This window comes from Danio aesculapii, chromosome 9 (assembly GCF_903798145.1).
Source record: "Danio aesculapii chromosome 9, fDanAes4.1, whole genome shotgun sequence".
NCBI classification, from domain to species: Eukaryota; Metazoa; Chordata; class Actinopteri; order Cypriniformes; family Danionidae; genus Danio; species Danio aesculapii.
In genome coordinates, this window is record NC_079443.1 from 3,798,217 (window position 1) to 3,811,210 (window position 12,994).

Genomic DNA, 12,994 nt, shown 5'->3' on the forward strand with positions numbered 1-12,994 from the left:
CACATGCAGTATAGGGGAATTGGATGAAGTAAATTGGCCGTAGTGTAAGTGTGTGTGTGTGAATGAGTGTGTTTGGGTGTTTCCTAGTACTAGGTTGCGGCTGGAAGGGCATCCACTGCATAAAACATATGCTGGAATAGTTGGCGATTCATTCCACTGTCGCAACCTCTGATAAATAAGGGACTAAACTGAAGGGAAATGAATCAATGAATAATATACACTGCTAAGCACTAAATCTGGACATCTTTTAAGGGGATTTTCTCACTATTTATATATTTTTTTAACCCTTCCAGTGTCCAGATTTTCAAATCGTTATATTTCAACCAAATTTTGTCCTACCCTAACAAACCATACATCAATGGACAGCTTATTTATTCAGCTAATCAATCGAATAAATGCTAGAAATGGACAATCATGACTGGTTTTATGATCCATGGTCACAAATGGACAGTTTTTGTCTTTGAGATTTTGTCATCTGTCTCAGAAGTGCTCTTGTGTTGACTGTAAGTCTGACTGAGCCAGAGTTTTTCAGTTTTTCATTTACTGAAGTGCCCAGAACAGTTGATGAATGATCTGGAGACGTTTCATCAGGATAACAGTTGCTGAGCCAGCTGTTCTGAACCGCTGTGTGTGTGTGTGTGTGTGTGTGTGTTTGTCCAGCAAACTGACTTTGCCATGAAACATGAGCTATATATATATATATATATACAGTTGCAATCATTGTTATTCAACCCCCTGAATTTTTAGCCCCCCTGTTTATTTCCCCCCCAATTTCTATTTAATGGAGAGCAGATTTTTTCAACACATTTTTAATCATAATAGTTTTAATAACTCATTTCTGATGTATTTTATCTTTGCCATGATGACAGTAAATAATATATGACTAGATATTTTTCAAGACACTTCTATACAGCTTAAAGTGACATTTAAAGGCTTAACTGGGTTAATTAGGTTAACTAGGCTGGTTAGGGTAATTAGGCAAGTTATTGATAAGACATACTGTGAACATTTCCTTGCTCTGTTAAACATCATTTGGGATATAGTTAAAAAAGAAAAAATTTAAAAGGGGGTTGAATAACAATGATTGCAACTGTATATATATTTATATCTATATCTATGTCTATATACACTGTATAGTTGAAATCAGAATTATTATTTTAAAAAAGAAAAAAAAATCAAAGACTAATAATTCAGACTTTAACTGTATATATATATATATATATATATATATATATATATACATAAATACAATATATGTGTACTCACTATGTAAAAATTTTGCATATAAGTAAATAAAAATATATAAAATACAAAAAATACAGAGCAAAAATACAATTTGTCTAAATATTATATATATATATATATATATATATATATGTATATGTATATATTTATAATAGGTTCATTCCGCTGTAGTGATCCCTGATAAATAAAGAGACTAAGCCGAAGGAAAATGAATGAAAAAACATACATGTATATTTTTATATATAAAAAAATGTATGTACACACACACACACACACACACAAACGTATATAGATATATAACCAACTTAGAACATGCAGACTCCACACAGAAATGCCAAGTGATCCGGCTGGGACTTGAACCAGCGACATTCTTGCTGTGAGGCGACAGTGCTAACCACTGATCCACCGTGTCGCCCATATACATATACATATATATACTATATATATTTTTTTTTGGATGCAATCTTTTTGGACAGCACCATTTATATCTATTAAAAACACCATTCATTGAAAAACTAGTAGGCAGTGAAGGAATTTCCCTTCTTGTGTTAAAGGTGTGTCTGGAATGAATTGGGGAAAAAGGGTTTGGCTACGCAGCAGACTATATGTAAGCTCATATTCAGACTCAGATTCAACTTTATTGGCCCGTTTATAATAATAATAATAATAATAATAATAATAATAATACATTTTATTTAAAGTAAAATTGCAGCAAAGTGCCTTAACAATACCAAATTCCATGTGCACAATAACATTTTCACCATCATAAAGCAGACAATAAGTCATGCAATTTCCTAATTAAACTGTTACAGTGTTTTATATACAGTGCAGTATTTGAGTGAGTCATTTATTGATTCCATGCATATTCTGCTTATTTATGATTTGATGACTAAAAGTGCACCATCACTTTGATGACTCGTGAGTTCTGATAATCCCTGTCATTCTTACTGTACATTTGCAAGCATCTAAAACTAAATTGAATTTAAAGGGCACCCATGAGGCAAAATCATCTTTTGTAAGCTGTTTGGACAGAACTGTGTGTAGGTATAGTGTCAACAGTCATATTGGAGTGATAGAAACACAATAAGTGTCTTTTTTTAAATTTCCTGACGTTAAAATAGGATCCAAATCCCTCCCATTTTGAGGCCCAATCGCCCAACGTGATGTAGGAGTGCGGTTTCCCCACCCACCAAATTGATTGACAGCCGCATTTTAACATGTCTCCATAGTAACGCATATAATATCAACAAGACAGGACGTGCACATAGCAACTGGGATAAAAAGATCTGTTCGGCGCTCTGTGATCATCCTCAAATGTGATCAAGAATTAGTTTCACAAGTTTAAAACGTTTGTAAAACAGTGCATGTGTGTGTGAATGAGTGTGTTTTGCATTGGGAGCGTTCTTACTGTAGTATTTCTCACAAAGGTTAAGTGAGATCTGCTTCCCTCATGTCTGTCACTCTGACAGGCATGTGGGAATGGTGGGCGGGGAGAACTAGCATTAAAGGCACAGGCCACAAAAACAGCTACATTGTATTCAGAGCAGAAAATCCTAATGTTCTGAAAGGTATAATAAATAATCTGATGGGTGTTTTGAGCTGAAACTTTACAAACACATTCTGAAGACACAAAAGACTTATCTTACATCTTGAAAAAGGGGTAAATCCGGTAAAATCCGCGTGTACCGACAGTTGGTGAGACTTTTATTTCATGTATGTTGATGTACTTCCAACTGAAGCTGAAAATTGACTAGGAGGCGGGGCTTTCTTTTGCGCATAATTCACTCATAACAAACTAATAGTAAAAGGGGCGTGGCTTGGAATATATCCAATCCAAACGCTGAAAGAAAATGAACTTTGATTGAAGATTACCAAAACAAACAGATTTTTTTTTTGTGGATTCACTTGCATGGATTAATCGTTCACCTTAAGCAGGGATTTCCAAAGTGGGGAATCAAGGGGTCGTGAGCAGAGTTGGGTGTAACAGTAATGCATTACTATAATCTAATCACATTTTTGAGGAACGCAGTAATGTAGCGAAATACATTTGACATGTATGAATTTTTGATCACAGTTGCTAAAGTCAATGTAATTGCATTACTTACGTTACAAATATAATTCATTCATTCATTTTCTTTTCAGCTTAGTCCCTTTATTAATCTGGGGTCGCCACAGCGGAATGAACCGCCAATTTATCCAGCTTATGTTTTACGCAGCGAATGCCCTTCCAGCTGCAACTCATCACTGGGAAACACCTCTCATTCACACTCATACACTATGGCCAATTTAGTTTAGCCCAGGCTCGAACCAGCGACCTTCTATCTGTGAGGCGACAGCGCAACACACTGTGCCACCGCGTCGCCTACAAATATAATATTTAGAAGAAAAATTGCTTCTTTTAAATCAGGTTTTCTGCAGCAACATCAGTTAATAAGCATGCGCTTTTAAATAGCTGGAGAATGCCAGCTGAAATAGCTGCTGTCGAGAGTGGTTGCTTCTTCAAGTGGAAATACAGACATTACCTTAAAAATTAAAACATTGTTGTGAAAGTCAGTCTATGTCCAGTCTCTAAGGAACTTTGACTGCTTTTCGACTGCTTTTAACTCGATCAGCAACTTGTTCAAGCATTTGAACAGAAAGCATTCTAAGACATTCGTGCGCACGCGTATTGGGAGCGCATGTTGCGTAGGCTTGCCTTTCCCAGGCGCACAAACTGACTGATCAGCTTCATACTTTGGAGGAATATACACATTTCGGTAGACTAATTACCTTAGATAAACACAGAACACTGCAGTGCTTTTTCATACTATTGATGTCAGTGGTTGCAGGTATCCAATTTTCTTTATGTTCTTTCACGAGTTCACACTCACAGATATTTGACTGAACATGCGTATTTGGCGTGCTGTCCGGGGAGAGGGCTCTGAGCTCGGGAAGACACCCCAACTCGTGTTATTCCCCTTATCAGGATAAAGAGAGATAGAGTCCGAGCGCAGTGTGTAGCCTGGCTCCAGAACGCTCCCCCCTCAGACTTAAATAGGTATCTGGTTTAATAGTGTGGAGTTGGGGTGGTGGAGGGACGCTGAATTCAAGTGAAAACTGAGGTATGACGTGTTGGACTGTTTTTAGGGGTTTGCTCTTGAGCTGATTGGATAATAGAATGATTGTGTGTGATGAATTAGCCTCGTCAAAGACTGATCGTGTTCCTCCCGAAATCACATTGTGTTAAAAAAAAAAAACGGGTTTGGAACAAGTGAACGATGAGAGAAGTTTTGGGTGAACTATCTGTTTAGCTCTTTTGAATATGTCAAGCTGCTGTGATCAACCCATTGTAATGTTTTTCAGTAAATATTAAATTACAGAAAGAGCTGCAGCATATTTAGTACTTTTATAGGTATATTTTATTTGTTTTAAAAGTAAATTCAAAGTAAAGTAATTAGTAATTGGATTACTTTTTACATGAAGTAATTAGTAATGAAATCAGATTACAATTTTCCAGTAGCAATCAGTAATTTGTAATCGATTCCTGTTTAAAAGTAACTTACCCAACACTGGTCGCGAGACAAAATTCATCAAATTTATTTGATAAAACTGTTTTATATTGATATTTTATCCATAAGCAAAGAAGAAAAAATAGTAAATAGTTACAGTAAAATATAACAACATGCAAATAAAAAGCCCTCACCCATTTGATTGCAACCCCTGGGGTGTTAACATTATATTAAAGACACAGCAATAGCGGTAGATGCAGCGGATTGATTTTATGGTTAAACTTTCTGACACCTTTACGGCTTTCACATATATTAAAAATAAAGGCCACATTTAGTGCACTGGAAATCTTTAAATCCACCTAAAGCATTACACTGGCTTCAAGATCTGGTGTTATATTTACACTTGGAAAAAATGTAATATTCAATTAGAGGTTTTAGCAAACTCTTATATGTTTGGCAACCCTTATTATCATATTTCTCTGCTATAAGTGTACTCCCTGGGGAATAATGTGACTATCTTGTATGTGACTGGAATCTTTTTTCTGTAATCCTTTTGTCTTTTCTTTCTCTGTCCAGAACCTCAAGCTTCTTCTATGTTAACCTACCATTGTAAGATAGCACAGCATTATCCCTGATCGTATCACCCATTACTGTTGTCACTCTATTTATTTATGTATTTATTTATTTATTTATTTATTTATTTAGTTAGTTAGTTAGTTAGTTAGTTAGTTAGTTAGTTATTTAGTTATTTATTTATTTATTTATTATTTATTTATTTATTTATTTATTTATTTATTTGGTTATTTATTTATTTATTTATTTATTTATTTATTTATTTATTTATTTATCATTTTATTTATTTATTTATTTATTTATTTATTTATTTATTTATTTTTCTTCTTTTATTTTATAAAATTCAGCAGTTGCGAGATTTGTATATTTACAACCACTTCAGGGGATATTGGGGGTCGCGAGTCACTGGAATTGTTATTTTGAGGGTTGTGGGTTGAAAAGTTTAGGAATTCCTGATCTAAAGATATTCAATGTGCACTAGTGGAAACATTTTGAGGTCACACAGACTTTATTGTTGATTTGAAAAGAGGGTTTCCCCTAATATCTACGCCCATTAGTGTGCGTTCAGCTGTGTGACGACAGAAGTGTGAATGTAAATAATTGATCTGATGCAGCTGGCTCTTGGAAACAGGAAGACACCCGCTGACGAAATAATCTGTCAGATCCTCTTCATCACAAAGCAGCAGCAGTCTCTTTAACGAAACGCTGATCATTATGTCATAATTACAAGGGCCTTCCTGTATTTTGTCTTTGGGCCAAATCTATGGCTCTGTTCCAAAATGTTCTGCTGCAGCACACAGAGCAAAAGGAGGCACACTACACTTTTTTTTTGTTCCATTGACTTCCATTCATATGCATGCATACGTGGGAGACTGGAAAATAAAAACACATCTCATGTGAATTTCAACACAGCACTACAGCAAGTCATTTTTGACATCCAAATTTGGTAACACTTTATTTTAAAGTGTACTTTATACATTTATTAGTGAAAAGAGTAAATCATAAAACACACACACACACACACACACACTTTTTCCTAAAACCTTGTACAGCGGCAACCATGTTAAGCGTCTTGCTTCGTTTTCATTTACTCCCAACATAGTTTTGGAGTATCAGCTACACACTACAACATCATCTTTGTTGTCTCTTATGCTGTGATGGGAATAACGGCCATATAAATAAATGGCATTACTTACGCCGATACTTTTTTTAGTAACAATTAATCAAATGAGTTACTGTTACAACGCCGTTATTGATTACTGACAGTAAAATGTGTGTTACTATAATTGAGAACACCTCTCTTTCTTTCTCATAACCAACCAGTGATGATTGGTGTGTCTGTGAACGCGGTGTAATTGAGACCGTGATGATTGGCTTAGATAGAGTACATTTCCATTGTTTGCCAATCAGAGGCAGAGTAGTGCGGGTGTTGACACAAGCACACGTACAGTCAGTCAGAATGAGTCAGAGTGATGGCAATCCAACAAGTTCAAAGGTAGCGTTTGCAAACTGGAAATATAAGCACTACTCTTCCCTCGTTGAGGTGAGAGGCAAGAATGTTTATGCATCGTGCATCTTAAGCCCAGGAAAAAAGAGTCTCTCTGCATCGGTGACAAGTAATTTTCTAATCTAAAGAAGCACTTCACATTGTCACATGCTGCCTCAAAATTAGTGGCTACGCTGGTGATAATGTTAGCTCTGCTACCAAAGGAGGAGACGAAGCCACGACGTCGAAGCAAATAAAACTCCACCGCAAACACTTCTTACTCAGACAGAATTAAACACAATAATATCTAGATATATAGTTGAGCACATGCTGACGTTGTCTCTCAGATTATCCAACTCATGGGTGTCGCTAGACCGATTTTAGGGGGGCTGTAACCCCCCTATATTTCTACTCAGCCCCCTAAAACTTTTCCGATTAGCTCATAAACTGTAGACCAAATTATCGTCTCAGTCCCCTTTAAATTTGATATGAAGACGGCGGCAGAATTCGGCGACTCGACTTTCGTTTTTCATTTGATCAGCAAATTACCGCTGTGCAGAGCAAGAGAACAAGGTGTGTGTTTATCGATAAGTTGTTATAAAATATGCTTATTTGCAATTGTTTTGCTATGGATACACTTGTATCACTTGTACCCCAATGTCAAATAGGAGCAATCGGGTTTCCTCAGTGCTCACCTCATAATCACAGCTGTTTCCTCCAGCGACAGTGTAACTCTTCACGAACATTTTACTATTTTTATTTCAAAATGAACTACCATTATAAAACACATTACAGTGCATGTGGCATTATCTGTACCACAGTCATGCACAGAAAGTAAACACAGCGACAGAACCGCTTAGTGAATGTACTCATTTGAACTGTCAGAGTCACTGACAGAGATAGAAACATCATGTGTTGTGTTGTGTTGTATTAAAAATATTTCCTATTTTAATATAATGATTCAGTTCGTAAAATATGTAAATTAGCCTGTAGGTTACAATTAATTAATTTTTATATGTATGCCATTTAATTAGAAAAGTGGCAGTTTTATTTATTAAATACTTGGAAACAAAAATTGTACTTTAACATATAATGTGGCTTCTACTACAGCAAACAGGTTTGTTGAGCCTATCTGGCTCATTCAGAACTCAAATTACTATACACGTCTATACAATACAGTGAAATACTGCTAGAAGAGCATACAACCCTACCATATTAGTCAAACATTTTTAAGTGTATTACTGTTAAATTAATACTTATAAATACTATAAATACATTAGGGTTTTATATATATATATATATATATATATATATATATATATATATATATATATATATATATATATATATATATTTATATATATATTTCTTCGCTTCTTTCTTTCTTTCTTTCTTTATGTATTCATTTATTTATTTATTTGTTTATTTATTTTTTCCTCATATGGAGCTGAGCCCCCTAAAATGAATATCCTAAAATCGCCACTGGTCCCACAACAACACTCAAATAGTGTAGATTAGTGTACAATATTTTATATTTATTTTATAGTCATTTGACATTATATATATATTTTTAAGTAATGCAGTAGTTACTTTCCCTGGTAATTAGTTACTTTTATAATTATGTAATTAGTTACTATTTGTGAGACATAACTAGTAACTATAACTAATTATTGTTTTTAAAGGAACGTGCCCAACACTGATCTTATGACTGGTGGCAACCAACATCAAGCCACAATTCAGTCATCTATTTTGTGGTATCAACTAGATTAAATATTGGCACTTCATTATTTATAATATTAGATGCACTGTTCTTATAAAATTCCTGATTTTAGACTAATATATTGAAATATTATATTATATATTATATATTATACATATACTAGACATACTACATATTAAATATTAGACATTGAAATGCATCTTTCATTAATAATCGTTACTGATTAAATAGAGAATTGTATTTTATTTATTGCTGTACACTTTCAGTTCAGTTTGATGATGTATTTACAACTGAAATGGAATATTGGGTAGGGGGCGGGGTTTATTTTTGTGCTCCTTTCAACTTTCGCTTGGAGCAAATGAATGGTCGGAGGGGCGTGGCTAAACTATATTTATATAACTGTATAAAGCTATATTTCGGCCAATCCATCAAACTGACACTATCATAGAAGGCCTGCTGTATTTTTGATTGGAGATTACCAAAACAAGCTTTTTTCCAGTAGATTAACACTGATTATTAATTGTCTACTTTAAGATTAACAAAGTGCGCTAGCAAAATACATATTTTGAATGCTGATATTATGTAGACTTTAATATTTGTTCTTTTCAATGAATGAGAGGTGGCATGATGGCTTAGTCGTTAGCACTGTCGCCTCACAGCAAGAAGATCGCTGGTTTGAGTCCCGGCTGGGTCAGTTGGCAAATCTGTGTGGAACATATATGTTCTCCCCGTGTTGGCGTGGGTTTCCTCCGGATGCTCCGGTTTCCCCCACAACACCTAATTTAGGTGAATTAGCTACATTGGGAGTGAATGCGAGAGTGTTTGGGTGTTTCCCAAAACTGGGTTGCTGCTGGAAGGGCATCCACTGCGTGAAACATATGCTAAAATAGTGTGGCGAGCCCTGATAAATAAGGGACTAAGCTGAAGGAAAATGAATGAATGCTATACACACACCAGATGTAAGTTAATATTTGTTTGTTTTTTTTTGTTGCACAGATTGTTGATTGGCGCTCCCAAAGCCAGGGCTTTATCCAATCAGGGAGCAAACGTCACGGGTGGGCTGTACAGCTGTGACATCACCACCCATCCTAACGACTGTAGCCGAGTGGACTTCGACAACGATGGTAAGCAGATCAAAAACATCTCAGAGCTGTAATAGTATTTTAATAGATATTTTACTAGTATTCAGCTTAAAGTGACATTTAAAGGCTTAACTAGGTTAATTAGGTTAATAGTGACCTTAAAATGTTTTTTAAAAAATTGAAAAGCTGCTTTTATTCTAGCCGAAATAAAACAAATAAGATTTTCTTGAGAAGAAAAAATATTATCAGACATACTGTGAAAATTTTCTTGCTCTGTTAAACATAATTTGGGAATTATTTATAAAAGGAATTCACAGGAGGGCGAATAATTCTGACTTCAACTGTATATCGCATGAGATATAAATTCAGCGTGTTTCAGTTTCAATGCTCATATGATCAGCGGTCAGCGATTCTAATCATGGCTTTGTTTCTTGCTATGATCACTTTTGCTTGTATTCTTGCTGTATTATTACAAAGCTGTCATCTTCAGGCATTATTATATTTAAATATTACAATCACGGTTTTCTGCAGCATAGGCTCTTTCTGAAAATGTAGCCCTATATACATTTCTGGAGATCGCAAATTATATAGCCAGAGGTACGTATGGCTGCTTTTCATCTTTAACAGTAGAACCGCCGGAGGTCACTGTGTACCTAAAATCGCCAGTGTGGAAACACCCATACACTCTCATTCACACACACACACTAGCTTACCCAATTCACCTACAGTTGAAGTCAGAATTATTAGCCCCACTTTGAACTTTTTTTTTTCTTTTTCTAAATATTTCCCAAATGATGTTTAACAGAGCAAGGAAATTTTCACAGTATGTCTGATAATATTTTTTCTTCTGGAGAAAGTCTTATTTGTTTTATTTTGGCTAGAATAAAAGAAGTTTAAAATTTTTTAGACACCATTTTAAGGTCAGTATTATTAGCAATTTTTTTTCGATATTCTACAGAACAAACCATCATTATACAATAACTTGCCTAATTACCCTAACCTGCCTAGTTAACCTAATTAGTTTGCAACATCAAGAAGCTTAACAGGCTGTTTTTAACGTCTAGAAATCAATGGAAGTGAATGAGAGTCTAGAGCCAAATAAGATTCCAATGGCTGCACCTGCTCATACATGAAGAATAAGGTCAATATAGAACATACTTACTGTATCTAACGGTCGTGTAGTAAAATAAAATTTAAATTAGCTAGGCTACTTTAGACACAGCCATTGTCTTGTTCACTTTTTTAAGACCTGCCAAAAATCCGGTCATTTATTACGTCCTAAAATAAAGTAAAAAACAGGAATTTCACAGGGTGTCCAAACTTTTTCACAAGACTGTAAATGGATTTGACTTGGCTTCACAGTTGATGTTCGAGTGGAGAATAAGGAGAACCAATGGATGGGTGTAACTGTTCAGAGTCAAGGACCCGGAGGCAAGATTGTGGTACGTCAAAAACAGCTTAATGTTAACAGACCACTAATTGACTTACGCTATGACATTTAAATAGTGCATGTATTATTATCTAACACTAGCTTCTTCCACTCTTTCTCAGACATGCGCCCATCGCTACCAGCGTCTGCTGTTTCCAAACACCCCTCAAGAGGCGCGCGACATCACAGGACGCTGCTATATGCTCAGTCAGGACCTGAGCATTGACAGCCAGTCTGATGAGGATGGTGGGAACTGGAAGTTTTGTGATGGCCGCACCAGGGGTCACGAGCGTTTCGGGGCCTGTCAGCAGGGCTTGGCGGCCACCTTCACCAAAGACTACCATTATGTTATCTTCGGAGCACCAGGGGCGTACAACTGGAAAGGTAGAAATGACAGAATTGTGTATTTGTGAATCAAATTACTCACATTTCCCCAAACCACTGGTTATCCAGTATTCAATACAATAACAGCCAATTAAAGATATAATCAGCAGGACCAAACTGTTTGGTAATCAGCAGTGGTGTAAAGTAACAAATTACAAATACTGAAATGACTGTAATTGAGTAGTGTTTCTCAGACAATGTAATTTACTAAGTAGTTTTAAAAACGTGTACTTTAACTTTCCCTTGAGTACATTTTTAGTGCTGTATCTGTACTTTTACTCCACTACTTTCCTTCAACCTGCTGTCACTACTTTATTATTTCCCATCCATGGGGATTAGAACTATCAGTTCTGCTATTCCTGTCCAATCAAATCACACATAGAAAGTAAATCACGTCATACTGAACTACCTTAAGACATGCAGCAAACTAATTGGAAGCATTAAAAGTCTCCAAGAAGATACTTTACATGCAATGATCTAGAGACTGTTTAGAGTGCATGTCACTGATGAGAAGATGACGCAGTATGTTTCCTGTACGATGACCGAAACGGCCTTAAACAATAACTAAATGCACTACAGAATGTTCCGTTTACACACAAACACACAAATGACATGTAAATGTAATACTCACTACTCATTACTCTTGAATACTTTTAAAAGAGCTACTTTTTACTCATGCTTATAGCAATATGTACAACAGATACTTTGACTCTACTTGCACTACTTGTTTGGGCAAGTTTTAGTACTCTATCCACTACTGGTAACCAGCATCTTCCATCTTCTGAGGACATGAAAGATGCCAGATAAAACCAAAATGTTATTGTTATTGAATGTTATTCACTTTAAATCTAGTTTTCAGGCTTACATTCTTGTCAGTGCTGTCAGAACATCTAAAACACCATTATCATGGTCAAAATTATTCAGATTTTTGATATTATTGTGATATCTATAATAATTTTGTGAGGAAAGAAAAAGAATTGCATGAGTAAGACCCTTTATTTGACAAAGAACCATATATGGGCAGCATGTTTGATGATTTTCACTGCAATTCGACGGCCCTCACAATATTTTCAGCTTGGAATACAGTTTTATGCAATAATTTGGGCACCCCTCTGTGGCTGCACAACAATGTGCTCCTTCTTTATAAGAGAAGATCGCAGTGAAATGAGATTCGGTTTCTAAAGAAAGGTAGATAATGTCATGTTTTTTCAGACAGAAATACACAGTGTAGCGATATTGTGATGTGTAAAATCAAATTGAAACTAAAAAATAGGCTATGCAAAAGTTTGGGCACCCTCTCTTTTGTGTGGATTCAAAACCTGTAGTCACCTAATGCTGACTGATTACAACACAAAATTGATTTGAGTGACTCGGTGAACCTTAACAATCCAAACACAAGTGTAACCAATCGTTAAAAAGGATATTGAGGATAGCTGATTGCTAGTTGTGCTTCTCCTTATCGTGAACCTAAAAGTAGCAACATGGGAACCTCAAAAGAACTTCCTAATGACCAAAAAAACTAGGATTATTGACCAACATGAATTAGGAGAAGGATGCAAAAAGCTATCACAAATGTTTAAAGTCTCC

At 35.5% G+C, this 12,994-nt stretch overlaps 1 protein-coding gene across 2 annotated transcripts in view; it reads left to right on the forward strand.

Moving 5' to 3' along the window:
- The window catches only part of itga6a (integrin, alpha 6a), a 61,247-nt gene that overhangs the window by 16,087 nt on the left and 32,166 nt on the right, over positions 1–12,994 (forward strand). For both annotated transcript variants that reach the window (XM_056465042.1, XM_056465043.1), the window contains exons 2-4: positions 9,509–9,636; positions 10,957–11,036; positions 11,146–11,407. In XM_056465042.1, coding sequence (XP_056321017.1) covers positions 9,509–9,636; positions 10,957–11,036; positions 11,146–11,407 — 470 coding nt within the window. The remainder of the gene's footprint in view (positions 1–9,508; positions 9,637–10,956; positions 11,037–11,145; positions 11,408–12,994) is intronic.